Source organism: Myxocyprinus asiaticus, chromosome 6 (genome assembly GCF_019703515.2).
Source record: "Myxocyprinus asiaticus isolate MX2 ecotype Aquarium Trade chromosome 6, UBuf_Myxa_2, whole genome shotgun sequence".
Lineage (NCBI taxonomy): Eukaryota > Metazoa > Chordata > Actinopteri > Cypriniformes > Catostomidae > Myxocyprinus > Myxocyprinus asiaticus.
The window spans coordinates 40986467-41007129 of NC_059349.1; the positions used below are offsets into that span (position 1 = coordinate 40986467).

Genomic DNA, 20663 nt, shown 5'->3' on the forward strand with positions numbered 1-20663 from the left:
TGGACTTCTCCCTAATCATTTACACCTGATTCAACTCATCAGCTCATTAGTACAGATTCCATGACCTGAATAATGTGCGTCAGATAAGAGAGACATCCAAAATGTGGACTGTTGGGGAGCATCAATGAACAGGATTGGGAAACACTAGACACAATATGAATTAAGAACTGCATATTAGCTATGAAGAAAGATAATATTGATGTATGATACTTGATCTCTACTCTTAAATGCATATATTTTAAAGATGAATGTGGCTGAAAATTTCAGCTTTGAAAATTGAAGTACCAGGCCAGACATGGTTTAAAAGTTTATAAAATGATGCAAACGGGACGTGGCAACAATGTTGCAACAGCTTGTCTGTAACATTATTAAAACATGTATTTATGACATTAAAAACAACATCTAAGGTATTAAAAACATAGAACAACATTAAATGCATATACATGCGCATTCTTACACCGACTATGCTTAAAAAGCTGACAACATGCAAGGTCATGTAAACGACTTTCCTTTAAAGCTGCACTATGTACTATTTTTTGCTTAAAAATTAGCAAACCATTATTGATTGAGTACATCAACAACCAGTGTTCAAAACAAAGTCCTTACTTTACCTCAATGCACTACTGTAAGCCTATAAAATTATTTGTATTTTGAGCTGTCGGGTTCGATTTGGCATGAAATTGCTGGTTTATGACGTTCATCCTTGAGTCATTACATCATATCCGCACACACAGGAAAGAAGTGCCTGCTGTCTCATGTTCCGGCTGGAGAAACTAACTATGTTGTTCAGCTCAGTTCAGTAACACTCACACAGTTCAGGACAGCATTATTGCAGTCTAGATGGATGTTTATCTGTTATCCATTTGGCGAAGTTGTTTACCTGCTATAATGCTTGGATATGTTGTCTGGTAGGGTTGTTGTGGATAATATTGCTTGTCATGCTTTTATGAATCGAAAATTACTCTTGTGTGTCTATGTTCGTGATATATCTACGTTGTCTAGTTGAGTTACTGTGACATGTTTAATATGTATGAATTCTGAAATTGACTTCTAGTAATTGCTATATTGCATATTTAAGCATATTATTTTTTATATTTAATAAAGTATATTTTATTCACGTCATTATTGAATCCTCCTTTTATGTTTTTAGTTTACGTGTTATTGTGTGCATTGCATTGACATACTATTGTAGTAAGTGAGGCTGGACAATATACTATAAAAATAAAAGTCTTCTTAAAATCGTATCAGCCATATCATTGTAGTACAATTCAAACATTAATAATAGATAAAACACTTGAATAATCATATTAAGATCTACTGGTGTTGGCTGAGGAGAGTCCCCTGTTCTCTATTTAAAAGTGCTTTGAGTGTAGTGTCAGAAAAGCACAATAAATGAAAAATTCAATCAAATATAGAGATAAATAAAAAAGAGTGTTGTTTATCTTCATCAAAGCAAGTAATATTTCTGTTTCAAATGTTTAATCATATAACATAATATCAACATGAAAATAGCACGTTATGACTCTGGCTCCAGTCATGATCACACAGAGGCGATGTCAAGGTAAGCTCAAACTGGGAGATTCATCTGCCAGAAGAGCAGTGCCATAACATGACTGCCATAATGTATTCTCCTGCAAATTGCTTGCAATTTTAAGTTTTAACCACAGATGTCGCTAGAGAGCACAAATTTACGTAGTGCAGCTTTAAATGGTTTATGCATAAACCGATTGGCATGCTTATATTTTTGCCCATCACACGTCAGCACCTTTACCTATGTCCCTGTGGGCTTATCCAGTGTGTGCATGACTGTTTACAATTTGACTACAAAATCAGAGAGTAATCTGATGATTTCAAGTCTCACTTAAATGCGGTTTTCTTGCATTGTCTGATTTTTTGTATAAGCTGATTTCTAGTTGTTATCAGTGTATTGGTGTTCATGTAAATGTGTTTATTATAGCAAGCTTTTCATGACTTTTGTTTTTACAACATAGTTGTGTTTGCTTGAATGACAGATGGAGATAAGGGAGGCTCGGGTAAAAAGAGCTCCAATTAATGAAGGAAAGCTAAAATGAGGTAGAAAAAAGAGAGTGAGTGCATAAAGCAGGTAAGATGGCGCACACACTAAACAGAGGCTGATGGAACAGTGAGAAAGATGATCTGATGCATAAAATGGAGGAAGCCCAGGCTAGAGAGCTCACATATGTCGTCCCCTGCGTGAGGTCGCCCGATAGGTGTATGAGCACCCTTCCCCCCCACCTGCTGTCCGGCTGATGATTCAGATCTGGAAAACCCATTAAATCTGACACCATGAACACATCTGGCCAGGGTCTCTCTGCTCCTTTCCCAGAGATCTTTAATATATTTATCACGTAACGCTTTTTATATCACCCCAGAACGAGTGTGTGTGTGTCTGAGAAAATGTGAGTGATTTGTATGTGAGTGTGTGTGAGAAAGACTTGTGTGTTCTTCTTTACGATTAACCCTGTCATCTCGGCTCAGAGCTGTGGCATGTCCACTGCCTGTGCAGGTCTCTATTTAACAAGCTAAAACACTGTTCTCAAGTCTATGAGTCACCTAAGGCTCTGACAATCTTACAGTTGAAGTCAGAAGTTTACACACACTTCGGTTGAAGTCATTAAAACTCAGTTTTTAACCACTCCACAGATTTCATATTAGCAAACTATATTTTTAGCAAGTCGTTTAGGACATCTACTTTGTGTATGACACAAGTAATTTTTTCCAACAATTGTTTACAGTCAGATAATTAGGCAATTAGCCAATTAGCTTCTGATAGGCTAATTGGAGTCAATTGGAGGTGTACCTGTGGATGTATTTTAAGGCCTACCTTCAAACTCAGTGCCTCTTTGCTTGACATCATGGGAAAATCAAAAGAAATCAGCCAAAACCTCAGACTGTGGACCTCCACAAGTCTGGTTCATTCTTGGAAGCAATTTCCAAATACCTGAAGGTACCACGTTCATCTCTACAAACAACAGTATGCAAGTATAAACACCATGGGACCACACATCTATCATACCACTCAGGAAGGTGACACATTCACAAAGATGAACATAGTTTGGTGCGAAAAGTACAAATCAATCCCAGAACAACAGCAAAGGACCATGTGAAGATGCTGGAGGAGACAGGCAGACAAGTATCTATATCCACAGTAAAATGAGTCCTATATCAACATAACCTAAAAGGCTGCTCAGCAAGGAAGAAGCCACTGCTCTAAAACTGCCATAAAAGTCAGACTACAGTTTGCAAATGCACATAGGGTCAAAGATCTTACTTTTTGCAGAAATGTCCTCTGGTCTGATGAAACAAAAATTGAACTGTTTGGCCATAATGACCATAATTATGTTTGGAGGAAAATGGGTGAGGCTAACAAGCTGTAGAACACCATCCCAACCATGAAGCATGGGGGTGGCAGTGTCATGCTGTGGGGGTGCTTTGCTGCAGGAGGGACTGGTGCACTTCACAATATAGATGGCATCATGAGGAAGGAAAATTATGTGTATATATTGAAACAACATCTCAAGACATCAGCCAGGAAGTTAAAGCTCGGTCGCAAAAGGGTCTTCCAAATGGACAATGACCCCAAGCATACCTCCAAAGTTGTGGCAAAATGGCTTAAGGACAACAAAGTCAAGGTATTGGAGTGGCCATCACAAAGCCCTGACCTCAATCTGATAGAAAATTTGTGGGCAGAACTGAAAAAGCGTGTGCGAGCAAGGAGGCGTACAAACCTGACTCAGTTACACCAATTCTGTCTGGAGAAATGGGCCAAAATTCCAGCATCTTATTGTGAGAAGCTTGTGGAAGGCTAACCAAAATGTTTGACCCAAGTTAAACAATTTAAAGGCAATGCTACCAAATACTAACTAAGTGTATGCAAACTTCTGACCCACTGGGAATGTGATGGAAGAAATGAAAACAGAAATAAATCATTCTCTCTACAATTGTTCTGACATTTCACATACTTAAAATAAAATAGTGATCCTAACTGACCTAAGCCAGGGAATGTTTTCTATGATTAAATGTCAGGAATTGTGAAAAACTGAGTTTAAATAGGAACACACACCTCCAAATGGATGTTTTGTTAGATTTAGCTTACTGTAGGGCAAACTTTTGTCCTCTAAGTATATCTAGGTACACACAGCACATACACACTCAGTCAAACTGGTTCTAACACTTAAGCGTTTCCAGAAAGTTTTGATTAGAAAATGTAAAAATAAAATGGACTGTTAAATAGACCAAAAACACATGCATTGTTAAAAAGAGGTGCAGGTGGACTTCCAATAATTTGTCACTGTCACGTGGGATTTTATCTATAACTTCTGGTCGTGGCCTTTAGGATAACAGCCCCACTTGTGTGTGAAGTGAACAGCTGCAGTCTGATATAAATCCTGGCAGTACTGGTTCTCTTGAGTGATATGTGGTTTCTCAGTGCTCACCCTTCAAATCCCTGACCCGGTCTAATGATTACTCATGTCCAAAGCAGTTTGTTTACGTCTATGTTTTTGAGGTTGGAATCTCCGGGAATCTCACATAGCCTGACTTTTGACTATTGGCATGAAGTCTGGTCCACATTATAGGTTAAAGTGGCCAAGAAATGCCAACTTAGATAGGAAAAGGCTTGTCTGATTGATGTATAAAGTGACCAACCACAGTTAATATTTTTTATGTGATGTTAAGGGATGGGAAAATCCAACATCGGACATTTATTTTTTAACAGATCAAGCCAGCCAATTAGATAAATCTGCCGAATTCAACCAGCTATTGCCTTTTTGTGTACAATATACATAGTTTGGTCTGCAAACGGTCCGTGGTGGTCCATGGGTGGCCCATGTGGCCTGGTGAGACTTGAAGTGTAGCCTTGTCAGAGACTCATTGTGTAAGGTTGTAATGTGGACTACACTTACGTGTGCAGGGCATGGAGGCAGGATCCGTCTCAGACCTGAAGAATCCTTTGTCACAGACACAGGAAGTTGATCCCTCCCTCCCAGAGTAACTGTGCAGGGGACACTTCGAACAGCTGTCATCCGTAGCTAACGCTCGGTAGTAACCAATCTTACAAGCTGTAAAGTGAAAGAAAGTGTCATTAATAATCGCAAACTATTCAACATACAGCTACATTGATGTCATACTTTGCTCCTGAAGTCTCTGCACTTCAAAAAAACATCAAAAACATGTTTTCAATCAGCATTTTGTCGTATTTCCCAGTAAAAATATCTAAACATCCTTAAAACAAGTCACATTTAATTTTGAATCAAAATTTCATAAGGCAAAAAGATTCAGAGAATATATCTTGAATTAAGTTTATTTTTCAACCCCTTGGCAAATATTTTTTCTTGTTTTAAGCACTAATATATTGTATATTAGTATGCACTAATTTAGTTGTTGGCGTGTTGTGCATTTTGAGATGCTGTTCTGCTCACTAGAATTGTACAGAGTTGTTGTCTGAGTTACTGTAGCCTTTCTGTTAGCTTGAACCAGTTTGGCCATTCTCCATTGACCTCTCTCATCGACAAAGCATTTCCGTCTGCAGAACTGCCACTCACTGGATGTTTTTTGTTTTTGGTGTGAAAATCCCATGAGATCAGCAGTTACAGAAATACTCAAATTGGCCTGTCTGGCACCAAAAATCATGCCACGGTTGAAATCACTGAGATCAAATTTTTCCCCATCCTGATGGTTGATGTGAACATTAATTGAAGCTCCTGACCTGTATCTGCATTATTGCATGCATTGCTGCAGACACACGATTGGCTGATTAGATAATCGCATGATTAAGTAGGTGTACAAGTGTTCCTAATAAAGTGCTCAGTGATTGTTTATACACATATTAGTTTTATGTGGAAAGAAAGAAAGAAAGAAAAACATTTTCCAGTGGAGTAAGAAAAATCTACTTAAAATTAACTAATATTCTCTAAAAACAAGTCTAATGATCTAAATTTGTTTAGCAAGTAAATGTAGCTTGTTTTATGCACGCATGTGGTTTTTAGGCTTGTGAAACACACTGTATGGGAGTGGTGTGGAATGTGAATGAGAGACAGCACTGCATGGCTTTATGACACTAATGAAGAGAGGAAGTGATACCAGAGGAATGCACTGTCATTAATCCTAACACCCAAGCCAAGCCCTCTGTTTCTCTCTCTCCCTCTCTCTGCATTTGTCCTCTAGCTCCATTTTCTCTTTTCAAGTTTGTCAGCTTTCTCGACCATTTTTGTCCTCCCTCTACCTTCTTTATTCTTTTCTTCCTTTGTTAGTTTGTCTCTACTTCCAGCTTTCTTTTTGTCTTGCTTACTCTAATATGCCCACACACACAACACACAGCATAATTTCCTATTTACAGTGACAGAGACAAAGGAATGCTCTGAGGTCTTTTATTGACTTTGTTTTTCTACAAGGCCATCGATACCCGTATAGCACACAGATATCATTTGAACAAGAAAAAAGCCGTGCTACTTATGACATTTATCAAAGAGTTTATCGATCTGTAGATAGTTTACAGATGTGTTTCCCTAAAAGGCCCTATCAATATAAGCGCTCAACTCAGAATATCACAAATCAAAGTAATGCCCTTAGCGATAATCATACATGCTCTTAGCAAAGCATTATGGGGAAGAAACACCAGGCTTTCATGTGACAAATAGGACAAACAAGCTATGATGTGCTGAGAGAAATAAAACAACCTTGTTCCTAAGAAAATAGAGAGCAAGCATGTCTCACCGTGTCCTAACCAGCAATGGGCAATGAGACATTTTGTTGGTCGCTTGGTTTCTACTTTGTTATTACACTGATCTCTGGAATACTTGATTCTGATTGGTCAACCACGGCTTTCTGCCCTCAACCAATCAGAGAACTGCGGCAAACAAACCGCATCAGAAGAGCTCTGCAGCGATCGCACATTCCCAAGAAGCACTGCGAATGATGCAGTCGAGTCGGTCTCTCTACACTCTCAAACTACTTGCTTATTTGTATATATCTAAATATTTTGTAGTAAAATTAAAATGTATAATTTATGTACTTACAATCAACAACTTAAAATAAATAGTTGTATATATTTCCATAGTTTTTCAAGTGCATCATTTGCAATGCTTTAAAGGATTCTAGTTCAGTCCTTAATTAAAAACGGTAAGTACACAGTCTTGTACCCTGTTATTTTGTCCGATTTTAAAATCGTATTATTTATTTATTTTTTATTTTTTGTTGCTTCAAATCAAAATTTGTAATGTTGTGATTCACCTCGGTGCTGGTTGGTTTGGTTCATGTCTTAGAAATCTTTGAAGAAGGATTTTATGAAATCCCTATGGAAAAAAACGTAAAAGAAAAATACTCCCGGAACCAAGACAAAGAGGCCGGGCACTGTTGCACATTGTTTAGCCCTGCCCACACTAACATCGTATTGGTCCGCAGTTGTATATTAAAAATAAAATATATAATCTGATTGGCTGTAATTTTGTCACTTAGCATGGCATTTTCACTTTCAGTGAGGACAGAAAAATTACTCAACTCAGAAAACTTTTTTTCTATGACAAAGTGTTATTCTCTGCTTTTCCAAAATATAAAGGACAGACAGGAGGCAGAAGGTCAAGAGACACTTTTAAACACATGATACTTCAAACAAGTGTCTCCTCATCACGCTCTCCCTCATCCTCTCTCTTCTTTTCTCTTGTTTTTTGTCATTCCTGACCAATTCCTGTAATCTCACATAAGTGGCAGAAACCCTGTGGCAGCATTCGAGCTCGTCCTGGGGAATCGCCACATTCCACTCTCCTCCATTTCTCCATTTCATCTTCCTCTATACCTCAACATCTCTCCCTTCATCACAGTCTGCCCAGGGGCCAATCACTCGCAATCAGCCGCAATGGCACGCTTGATCAGAGGGGAAAGTTAACGTGGATCCTCTAAAAGGAGATTAACCCAGTTTTGTCATCTTCTAAACAGGTTCCATAAAACAACGGTGGGAGGGAGAGGTTTAGAAAGATAGGATGAGCTCAGGGAGAGGAGATGTAACACTGCAGGTCATAGCCTCCATGGGACAGTGTGCTTTAATGAGGTGCATTGAGAGGAAGGATGGGAATTAGAGATGGAGGCTTCATCTGATCAGCTTTGGTTCATCATAATGCCTGGTAGAGGACAGAATTAATTGAAAAGGGTTCTTGGGGAGCATAAACGTGACCACGGTAGGGGTTTGGAGGTGTGATTAAGAAATCAGAACACATTTAAGGCTTGTTTATAAGCAAATGCACTCATTGACTTGTACCACTTTTCTCAAGCACTTGAGACATCTAACACCCTCCACCTGCTTAAGAGTGTTTTCTCAGTCCCAGACCCTACGGAGGACGACCAGCTGTCCCGTCCCTCCCTATGTCCTTCATACAGTACCAGGTCCCCTTGAGACCTTTCTACCAGTTCCTGGTCTCCATTCCACATACAGCTCTAGTCCCCCCACAGATCTGACCTTTCCACTCTCACTCCATGGAGCCTATGACCACTGGGCTGGACAATCATTGTCTCATTGTTCACAAATGATGAGATGAGCTTACTGCCTGTCACATAATAGGGTCGTAATTACCAGCCAATGCCCCAATATTCAGGGTCAGTGCTCTCGTCCTACCGTCCACCACCAGGACAATGTTCTCCTCAATGGAGACACCAACTCAGATGGAGCTTTGAATGCTTTTTATGGGCTTTAGACCTTAAAACAGTCACCTGTTGTCCTCCATATAAAGAAAAGCACAGGATGGAATTGAGGACAAAAGCGGATCGGGGGTTGGAGTGAATGAATTATGGAATTCCACAAGGTATGCACACCAGTTTCTGAGTACTGAAAGATGTACACAGGACAAAAGGGCATACATTGGATGAACGTAATTCTAAGATATTTGGTTGGAAACATAAAAAGCTTTAAAGATACTCAATAAATAAAGACAATAAAGACATAAATGATATCCATTTAGACAATCACAAATACATAAATAGTGTACAAAGAGGTAAGACTGAAAGAAAAATAAATAGCAATAAAAGGACACAAATCAGAGAGAGAAATAAGGAGAAACTGGGCTTCAGCACTGGGTGGTCTCTGAGTTGTCCGCTTAGAAATCCTACACTGACTTAAATCTGCCAGGTTACATTTCACCAACACACACACACAAACGAGGTGAGATCTTTTTCCTCCACCACCACATTTTCTCTTCTCACACCCTGAGCCTCAGAGCAGAGTGCAATGAAAAATAATTCATCCAAAATGCACAACAATGATTATATTACAGCTCAGAAACTCAGTTTACAGCATGGGAAATTTGACAGAGAAATTGATTAAAAATTGTAATGACATTTTCAGCATACTGGACAGTCTGGCTGTTCCCCCAGAACAAAAGAGGGAATAGTCTCTCTTTCACACACTCAAAAGCATCCACCCACATACACTCACTCACTTGCTGATGGCAGAGAAAGTGAAATCAAGATTTGCAGGCTTTCCTGAGGCTAATGGCTAACATACTGTGTTTATGACACATTTATTAGGCTGGCTTATCTCTGTAGCCACTGCTCAGGGGGATCAACAGCTAAATCCACCTAATACACACACATACATTACCCAGGTTCCATTATCCAGTCACCAGGTTCATTTTGAAATTTCAGGGTCTTTTCATTACATATGTCTTTTAGCCTTTTCATACCTCCCTGTTCTCTTCACTACTTCTAGAACAGCGTTGTCCCAACCTTTTTTTGCCAAAAGTACCCCCACAGCACCCTCAGGAAGGCTCAAGCACCCCTTCGTTGACACACGCGTGTGTGTGTGTGTGTGTGTGTGTGTGTGTTTGATTGATCGATTGATGTTGATCAACTGTATACATTTATGACATTTAAAACACGTTACAAACTGCCCAGACGCCTGAACCACGAACCAAGGATCATGCTCTGAACTGAATTTCATGAAAAAACCTTTGGCTTAAGAACACCTTTAAACCTTTTAGTAAAAATCTGCCTTCATAATATAGTTGACCCTTGCCTTGATGTGTGCCTGTGTGGATTAATTATGTTCGCTTGTTTACCCAAGAGCTGTAACAAAAATATGATAATAGTAAAAATGTACTTTGGAGGCTAGAATTCACAAAAGAAGGTTTTCAATTTGTTTAAAACCAAATACAAAACCTCTGCAAGAAAAAAAAACACATATTTGTGCAATAGTACTTTTGACTCCAAATCTTATCGTTACTGAGATAGAGACTTTGTGAGAATTTACTCATGTGACAAGTAGCCCCGCTCCCCCTTATATATTATGATCATACTGGTCATCATCCACCCTACTCTACAGATATCAGCATCAACCAATATGGATAACCCATATTGATAAATACAGAAAGAGAAAAATAAAAGATGATTATCATTTGTGCCCTCCAGCACGAACACGCCAATTCCCTCATTGATCGGTGCCCGCCTTCATCTGTTTATTAATTACGTCTGCAGTGACTAATATACCTTGAGCCACTCGCTGCATGCAAACATTGCTCATCACTGCCGTTTGTGTGTGTGTGTGTGTTGACTGTGTGATTGACAGTGTCCCTAAACCCTGAGAAGCTCGTTTGTCACTAAGGGTGCCAACCTGCGTCAAAGCTTACTGGCTTTAATCTCCATACATTTGCTCAGGCTTTATTTATCGCTCTCTGTTGTTGACCCTCTTCTTTTCTGTTTCTGCTTTTAAGTACCCTTTTTCTGCCCTCTCTCTCCCTCTCAGATCCCCCCAACCTGTCAAAAGTTACCTCAAACTTTTCTAAAGACAGTCCCAAGGTCTCACTGAGGTGAGGTATGGCGGTACAGCTAGAGGCGAACATGCGTTAACCTTTATATGCGAGAGTTCCACTCTGAGGTATATTATTATGTGGCCATCTGCCGTACAAAATGTGTGTGTGTTTGTATGTGCACAGGTTTTGCTTTACTTGTGAGGGCCAGATTTTTGAGAAAATAATAATAAGGTGAAACATGTCAAAAAGAGCACACATTCACACACACTTTCTGCGAGGGCATATGAAGTGTTTCTAACTATTTGAAATGCTCAAAAATCATGCATGGATAGGTTTCTCAGTGGGTTAGGTTTAGCAAATATCATCACCTCAATATAAAAACCATGACGTCTATGAGATGTTGTCACTAATATAGTAAAACTAACATGCGTGTGGCAGTGTTTTTAATAAAGAGCTTTGTAAAACAAGGAAGAAGGGGGCAGAGCAGCGTAGACAACATCTCCAGGGTTGGTCTTTCTGCATCAGACAGGAACTCCACCAACACACACAGAAGACATTTCAGGAAGTTCATTCTGGAGAGTTGGCTGAGGCAGGTGACAAGAAAACCCTCTTTACTTTCTGTCTGTCCATTGTGGGGGCAGGGACAGCACAGCTGCAGGGATGTGGAGGTAAAGTCTCTGTGAAATGCAGCTCATTGTCTTGTCTGCTGTCCTCTGAGGGGAGCATGCAGCTGAGAGAGGCAGGGGGCCAAACGTCTCACATTCCAAACAATTCCAGCATAGCAAACAAGGAGGAGATGCCTTCCAATGTGTGTGCATGCGAGTGCGTGTGAATGTGCGTGTATATGGGAGAGCGAGAGTTAACAGTATAGACCTTATTCACAGAAGTGCCATATTACAATTTTTGGTGGGAACGACAAAAAGCCTGTGAGGGATAGCCGTACAGTCTCTTCAATGGGTTGTACAGTTGTTTAAAGTGTTTTTGGATTGTTCCGCTGAAGAAACATTCTTTCCAAGAAATTTCAATAGACAAAAAACTCTTTTATACAGTTTTATCCAGTAAAAGCAACTGAAGAGACAGTAAATGGGGTTGCACACTGGATGATGCTGGTGGACAACATGACAGATTCTAAAATTCCAAACAATTGTTTTCTATGAACGTATGCACACCGCCACTGCCACTCTGCAACTCTGGAAGCTGCTCGAATTTCTTCCAGACCACAGAGCGCAACTTGCATAGTTTTCCATTCAATTTGACCCAAATAATTATCAAAGGACATAGATTATTTACTTTAGCAATCACTGGATGATATATTGTGTATATGTTTTTTCATATAGCCTACACAATGTGTTTTCAATTACAAGTATGTCGTTTTGTGGTTTGACAGCTTGAATGAAGCCCATTCAATGCTACAGATAGAGACATTTTATAATTAACGTAACCATTTCTAATCATTCAGTTTGTGCAGTTACACTAGTTTCATACACTAACCTGCAAACCCATCAATGTTACTTTGATAATTCTTGAAGAAGGGAAAAACCTTGGTAACTTTTTTGTGTGCTGTTTGCCACCTGAACCACATTGTTGTGCCCTGTGATTGTGCCGTGTACTACCCACGACATGACAGGGTGTGGTGCTTCTCGTCCAATGTGTAACTGCCTTAAGTCTATCCCTCATAGCCTCGTTTTTTTATTCCCATCAAAAATCAAAGATGACGTTACAGTGAATAAGGTCTATAGGCATCAAAGGTATATACTCTGTTCCAAAACCTAGGTCTTCTATATAAGCCAATTCTTAGCTGAGGTCACATACACACTAGTCTGTTTTTGTTTGAAAACTTCATTTTCAGATTCCTAACATCATCGTTTTCCAAAGTATGTGATAATGGAGAGCGTTTTTCGAAACACTCACACACAGTTCTAGTGTGGATAAAAGGCATAAACATAGCAAAATGAATGTGTTTTCAAACAAAAATGGACGTGCAAGGCCTAGAATGGAACCTCATAAGTGACTGATTAGGAATGCTATACATTGGCAGCAACTTCATGCACCACACAAATATGTGTGATATGCACAGGAGACTCAACTTGCAATTGATTCCAATAGAGTCTGACATTTGCATGTTGCTTAGTTAACAATGTGATACCCTAATAAGCATAACAAAACATAACACACACAAACATTGAGCAATGTAGTCCATTGTTAATTAGATTAAAACTGTTTTTATTTTTCTGTATTAAATGAAATATTAATAAAGTAAAATATTTAGAAATGTAAAGCATATTTATAAACATTTCCCTCCACTCGTCCACCATCTTTGATTATGATTTTTTTTTTTTTTCTCTCACTGCTTGTTGCCATGTACTCTGTGATTGTCTGTCTATGAAGGCCACATTTAATGCTCACTTAGAATTTGTACAAAACAAGGTATCTCAGAAGGCAGCATAATTTTGCTGCCTACATTTTGGAACAACCCTCATGTCGGGAGCATAATGCTGTTCTAAAGGGATAGTTTACCCAAAAATATAAATTATATCATTACTTACCCTCATGTTGTGTTAAACCTGTATGACTTTCTTCTGTAGAACACAAAAGGAGATGATAGGTAGAATGTAAGCCTCATTAACCATTTACTGCATCTTTTTTTTTCCATACAATTAAAGTTAATGGTGACCGAGGCTAAAATATTTCCTAACAGCTCCTTTTTGTGCTCCATGGAAGAAAGAAAGTCAGGGAGAGTAAATAAGAATCAAATTTTCATTTTTGGAGTTATCTCTAGGTAGGCAGCTCACTACGTTTTGCAAACAGAGCTATATAGTTTCTCCCCACAAATTCTCACTGACTTTCTCCAGGACTCTCTCTCTCTCTCTCTCTCTCTCTCTCTCTCTCTCTTGCTCTCTTTCTCTCTCTTTCTCTTTTCATCACTTTCTCTTTCTCTCTCTGTTTGGGTCTTTTTCCATTGCATCGCTCAAGAGGGCACAGAATCATTGTCCCCTCATTGCACAGCCAACTCTTTTCCCTTACTGCAAAAGCTCTGACCCACACTCACATTTCTGGCACTCCATAAAGTGCCCCCCTCAGCCCTGTCTGTCTCTTTCAACACATCTCAGAAAGCTGAAGGCAGGATTACTCTTACAATCGTTAGCAAACAGCACTCTCTTCAAGCAGGCTTGGCAGTTGGCTCTCAGTACCAACGCAGGACTACTATATTAAATTCTGCGGAGGGGTCAGGGTGGGTCCATCCTGCCTGAACTCTGGCTAAGTGGTGCTCACTTGAAGAACTGACACCAGCGAGAACAGGTCGTGTCCCATCAATTAGTATTGTTCAGCAGCCAGACCGAAGAGACTGCAAAGGGCTACTTTGGGCTGGGCCACAGCCAGTACAAGCGGGACGTGCTTCGACAACACATGGTGATGATGAAAGAGAGAAATATTCCAGATTTATTTTATTTTTTTCTACTTTAAGCAATAATCCACTAGAGGCTGTGCATTACAGTTATTTCACTTTTATAATACAGCAGCAACAGTAGCAACAGTAATATCATAAACAACACATATTTTCAATAAACATTACATTTATAATTAATAATTAGCATAATAATTTTTTTCTTATATATTCATATAAAGTGTTATATTCATTACCCTAACTGTAGGCTGTTTGTGCTATAGAATATGCAGTCACAGGTGTGTGTTTATAATCAACGGCTTCGAATATGGGTCATCCAATCAGATTTTACAGTAGGAACTATCTGTTTTATACAGAAAATGTAAAGCTGCAATTTTATGTTGAATTCTTATCCCCTTTTTTTTAGAGCTGTGGTCTAGCAGCACATATGGTCCAATATGGCACTTGTGCAGAGGACGCAAGTACGAATCTGACTTCAGTATCATTTCCCAATCCCATTCTCCCGCATTTCCTGCTCTCTCTGTTCTGTTCCTTTCAATATAAGTCCCAAAATGGGCAAAATAACCAAGAAAACCTCTATGTAAAGCTTCAAAAATGACTGAGGTCTGTAAGTTATCAGAAGCAATCAGTTTTCCCATTTCTCACTCCCACAGTGATATTATTAAGGTAGCAGCTATGCTACAGTTGGTCTGTGAGGATCACAGTGAACACAGATAAATGAGAAGGTCTGTACGCTGCTAGTAGATGCCAAAGAGGGTCGTTGCCCCTGGGTAAGGATATAGAGGGAGGTAGAGAATGAGAGGGAAAAGGAGAGATAGAAAAGGCCCTTAGTGATTCAGGGAGCTTTTGACATGCTAATGTTTTCGCTGTCGGCTTTGGTCCCCCACCTCATCTCAGCCAAGGGCCTTCAAAGGGAGGCTGCCACACAAAGACAGGGAGAATGCACTGTGTTGCCCACTGAATGGACGCTCTTGCTTAGCGAGCAATCTGTGCCTTAAAAATGCCAGCCCCAAGCTCATGACATGGAGACCATTGCGTGCTGAAGAAACAGGCTGTCCCCTCAAAAATTACAAACTGAGTGGATTAAATAAATCAATAAGCCATGAGAGGCCATGCGTTACAGTGATTTTACCACTGCAAAGCAAATTGCCTAGTTTTTACCCGCGGTAAAATCTGTGTATTTATTGTTTTTATAAAATGGCGGCAACAGCAGTATGATACAATAAACCAATGTTCAATAAACAATTATAGAGCTGTTCAGCCGTTACATTAATTTGTAGGTGAGCCAAGTCTAATCTGTCATGGGTTTCCACGGATTTTCCTATGGGTTTTTGTAATGGGGTTTTTCAACTAATGAGTAAAATAAGTTCCGTGGTAAACATTACTTGACAATACGTGGATGTTTTGTTCTACAACATAAGTTACACACTTTCATACCTTCACTTCAAAATTCATGTTTGAGGTATAAAAGAGTATAATTTATTTTGTAGAACAAAACATCGACGTATCATCAAGTAATGTTTGGCGAATGAATGGAGAATTCCCTTCCGGGTTTTTGGACAACAACCTGAACAGCTCTATATTTATGAATAATGATCAGGATAAACAATTCTTCCGCCTAGCAATGTAGTTCATTAGTTTCACTGTAGGCTATTTGCGTTTGCCAAGCAACTTAATGCATTACTACAGTATAAGCCACGTTCAAATGTTTCCAGTTGAAAATGCATTAATTTTGTTTACGTTTATTGACGTTTACAACTCTCATCAACAATAGAACATTTTACACCCCAATTCTCATAACGTAAAGCGTCCAGACATTTTACTTTTACTATTGTTTTCAATTACGATTCCCATTACACATTTTTTTTTTTAAATGCATTTTTTATTTAAATCTGGGAAAATGAAAGACAGTACCAAGTGAGTACTAATACTATGGTATTTAAATTATATATATATATAAATTTTCATTGCAGTAATGATAATATTATAATGATCATCTTTTTCTGCATTACGGTAATGAGAACTGAGGGTCAAAACGTGCGTAACCTAAAAATAGACTTCATTTTCTTTATGCAAAAAGTTATTTCTTATTTGTTTCTTTTGAATTTTGGTGTAAAACTTTACCAGGAAATGTTTTAGACAGGTTTCATGAGAATCACTTATAGATGTTTGATGCTTCAAACACGTCTTGTTGAATAAGAACTCAGAGATGAACCTATCTGTTTAATCAAAACAGTTTGATTACATGTAACAAACCAGAGCCAAAGTAGTAAACTAAAATGACATTTATATTAGAGAATACATTGGCTCTCTCGCAGAAGTAGGCCTACAGTTGACACAGCGCAGGAATTTCTCAGATATACAGAATGGATATTCAAAGGGCTATGGGTTGTGGTTACTGTGAACGCCTGAGCCACAGGCTGAATGCGTGTCGTGCTCGCTGCGGTCACATACTTGTGCCTCAGAGTAGAGGTGTGTGTGAACGAGGTGGTGAGCGAGAAGGTGTTCTGTATTTTCAGATTAATTTCCAACAGGGCCATTTAAGGATAAATGTGTCAACACCATGGCAAAGATGACTGAATTACACTTTGCAACACACTCTTTTTCAAATTCATGCTTTTCTTTTGTCATGTATGTTAGTTTTTGAAGGTTGAGTAGTGCAAATATAAGTCTGAGAAATATGTGTGTGTGGATGGGTTGCGCAAGTCTGTGTGTACGCACACAAATGCATTTGGAGTTAAAAGGTTAGTTCTCCCAATAATTATTTTTTTAATCATTTACTCACCCTCATGTTGTTACAAACCCATATGACTTTCTTTCTTGAAGAGAAACTTTGAGACATTTTAAAGCTGCTCTTTTTCCAAACAATGAAATTGAATGGGGACTGAGGCTGTCATTCTGCCTTACATCTCTTTTTGTGTTCCATGGAAGAAGGAAAGTCATTCAGGTTTTAAATAGCCTGAGGGCAAGTAAATGATCACAGAATTTTAATTTTTGCTCGAACTGTCCCTTTAAGAAAACATACTTGGCATGTTTCAGTGAGCCACATGTGTAAGAGGACCCACACAACATTCGTAATCCTGTTAAGAGTCGTTCACACAGCAGAGGAGTGTTTTCTAATTATAAAATGCTTGAGCCTGGTTCCTTACTCGCATATTGGCTTAACCGTATAATAGCTTTCGGTGAAATATGGAGCAACTTAGTGAAGAAATCTTTTCATGAAGTGAGTGCTATGTTAATATCAACAACTGCAACTACTGCTAATGGAAAGTCACTTTAACTGCACAGAAAGAAAGCTCTCAGATTACAGTCTTCTTTCTACCCAACACTTGGTAAAAGATATCGTTTTCATCTTGTAGTACCTGCTCTTTACATGAGGGAACATACATTATTTACAGTGCAGTGTGGGGAACTATAGTTTGCCAAGCAAAGCTACAAAATACTAGGGGTGTAATGGTTCGCCACCCACGGTTCGGTAAGCATTGGCACCGCGGTTCACCTCAAGTTTAATGACCAATCTAGAGCACAAGGTTTGGTGAAGAAAACAAAGTGTCAAACAGGCACAGTTACAACCTCCGCTAATGCACCTGTACGGCTCTGTAGATGGACGCGCTGCCTGTGTTTCATGTGGGTCAACTTGAAGACATCACATTTGTGGACGCGTTGTGTCGTTGAAAATGGCAAGCGGAGAAATCGAGCCACTGATAGAGAAGCCCCCTGCATTTCTCCTTTCTGGGAACATTTACTTTTTGCAGTCAATAACAACAGCAATGGTCAAAAAACGTTTGCAAAACAGGCACTGTTTGTAGACATCGCTCAGCGCGATTGTCGTATACTGGTAATATATATCAATATTCCGCGCAAGGGTTAAAATGTGCACGCGAGTTCTTCCTGTTTCCTCGCGCGGCTGTAATCTATCACGAGCGTCAATAATGCCCTTTGATTAATGGCATTAAAATTCCGTTATAGTAATACATTGATACATTATTAATCATTTACGCCGACATCACCCAGGGAAAGAGCTGCAGGTGAGCCGAAACTGCACACACTCCCTTCCATTTTAAAGCAGGCACTCAGTGCTAATTTGGACAGACATGAAACAATAACTAAAGCATTTGGGGTGTTCATTGCCATATTAGGGATTTCCACGTATGATTAAAATACTCGAGCAGCATTATCACAACATCCCTTCTCGTATCCATTTTAATAGCAAGGTTATTCCTTTTATAGTGATGTACAGCTTCTGAATATTGAATATATGTTGAGATGAGTTTGAAGTGCACTTTATGTTGATACATGTAGTGTAATAGTGCAGGTATTAAGGTAAAATGATGATTTAGCAATTAGAGAAAATTATTTTTTTAAGTTAAGGACCCTGACAAAAATTAACCATAGTTTTACTATAGTAATATTGTAGTAACCATGACTGCTATCACCATGGTTTACTGAGCAAAAATCATGGTTTTGATACAATTAACCATTAGTTTCCATATAGTAACCATGATTTTACAATATATTGTAACCATGACAGTAACCATGTTGATTTTGTGGTTACTATGATTTTACTACAATTTCAATAACATGGTTAAACTATGATTACTGTTGTAAAACCATGATTTTTATTAAGGGCAAACCTATTGAAGTGAAATAGAGTATTCTTTGGATTTGGCAGTAATATTTTTTTTCTGAACAAAGCAAATATCGAACCGCACCAAAACCATGACCTTAATACCATGAAAAAAACAAGAAATTCGAACCGTTACAACCTATGAAATACTCATAATTTAAAGTGGTTAAAATACAATCAGGTCACCCATTTAAAATGTAGCTACATTACAAGGTATTAACAAAAAGTAGCTGACTAATTTGAAGCTATTTGATCAGGCAATACATTTTAAAATAATAGCTTACATGATATAGAACTAGAGAACTATTTACAAAACATATGCATGCTCAATACAATGTGATGTGAGAGACGACAATCTACCGTTTCATGCCGTTATGCCACTAAATGTAGCTTGTCACTGGAAAAGCTGTTTTAAAAACAGCTGAGCTACTCACTACTGAACATTGTTCACTATTATTATTCTGTGATGTCAACATTACTATTTGATGAAAACAAATTACCAAGCAACAATGTGTAGCTGCATTTTAATGCTGCTATATAAGGCTTGCATTCCTTTATATTTTCCGAAAAATTCTGTGAGATTTACGTTCACAGAAGTGTTTCAGCAAACGTTCTTCATCCTCCCCTCCCTCTCCTCTGCTTCTTTCTCTCAGTGCTAACAAAGACATAAAGTCAAAACTAATTGCATTCAGTGACAAACCAAGTGGCTTTTTCCACAGCAGCTGGTCTAAGAGAGACCAATCCAATCCAGCGAAACACCAGGAATGAAATAAACCCTTAAGTCTAATGGCGAGTATTAGATCGAGCCATGCTTCAACCCCTCCAGATAATTACCAGTATTAATGCGCATTGTTAAGTCACCGCTGTGACCCCTCCGGGCTGATCACTAGTGTTTCCTTGCATTGTGGGAACAGGTCTGCCGACCCCCAAAATAATCCCATTACTAAGTCTGTCTTTTCTCCAGCTCCTGTTCTTGTGGACACACTCTCAGCTAATTGACATCTGTTAACTGACGTCCTATCAGAGCTCTTTTTAGAAGTGCAGAGAGAGAGTTTTCCAAAGGGCACTCCAGTCAGGAATCCAAATGGAATCCAGTACAAATGTTTGCGCAACAGAGTGTCCACACAGTCGGACAGTTAAAAAACTGCTTTTGTGTGCTTTTATGAATAGCATTTCTTTTATTGATGTTTGCACATTTACCTTCAAGAGATAGTTCACTCAAGATGTATAATTCTGTCATCATTTACTAACCCTTACGTTGTTCCAAACCCTTATGGAACACAAAAGATAATGTTAGGTGGAATGTTTGCTTCAGTCTTCATTCACTTTTATTGAATGGGGGGGGGGGGGGGGTTATGCAATGAAAGTGAATATTGACTGAGAATGTCATTCTGACTAACATCTAATTTTGCTTTCCACAGAAACAAGAAAATCATTTGGGTTTATTGACAAGTAAATGAAGGCAGAATTGTCATTTTTGAGTGAGCTATCACTTTAAAGGTGAAGTGTGTAATTTTTTGCAACTAATCCCAGATTAATGTGCAGAGACCATTTGTAGGTTGATTTTTACAAAAAAAAGAGTAAACACTGACTTTAGTGCAATCAAAACATTGCTCTATTTTTTTGAGCATCCCAACCAGCCCGACACAGAAACATTGGTTCAACCAGTGTTGTAAGACTGGGGGTAGGACTATCTGTTTTTAGACCAATGGCAGATGGGGGATATGTACAGGAAAACAGTTTGACATTTTTTTGCAATTCCATTTGATGACATTAGTGGTGAAGAAATCACACACTTCACCTTCAAGGGCGAGAACAAAGAGTCACTTCAGTTCTTGTCATTCATATTGTAGAGAAAATGTTTGCTATTTAGTTT

General features: G+C 38.8%; 1 protein-coding gene across 2 annotated transcripts in view; it reads right to left on the reverse strand.

Annotated features, from left to right (window-relative positions):
* The window catches only part of epha4a (eph receptor A4a), a 59261-nt gene that overhangs the window by 26262 nt on the left and 12336 nt on the right, over window positions 1-20663 (reverse strand). For both annotated transcript variants that reach the window (XM_051700441.1, XM_051700440.1), the window contains exon 4: window positions 4926-5081. In XM_051700441.1, coding sequence (XP_051556401.1) covers window positions 4926-5081 — 156 coding nt within the window. The remainder of the gene's footprint in view (window positions 1-4925; window positions 5082-20663) is intronic.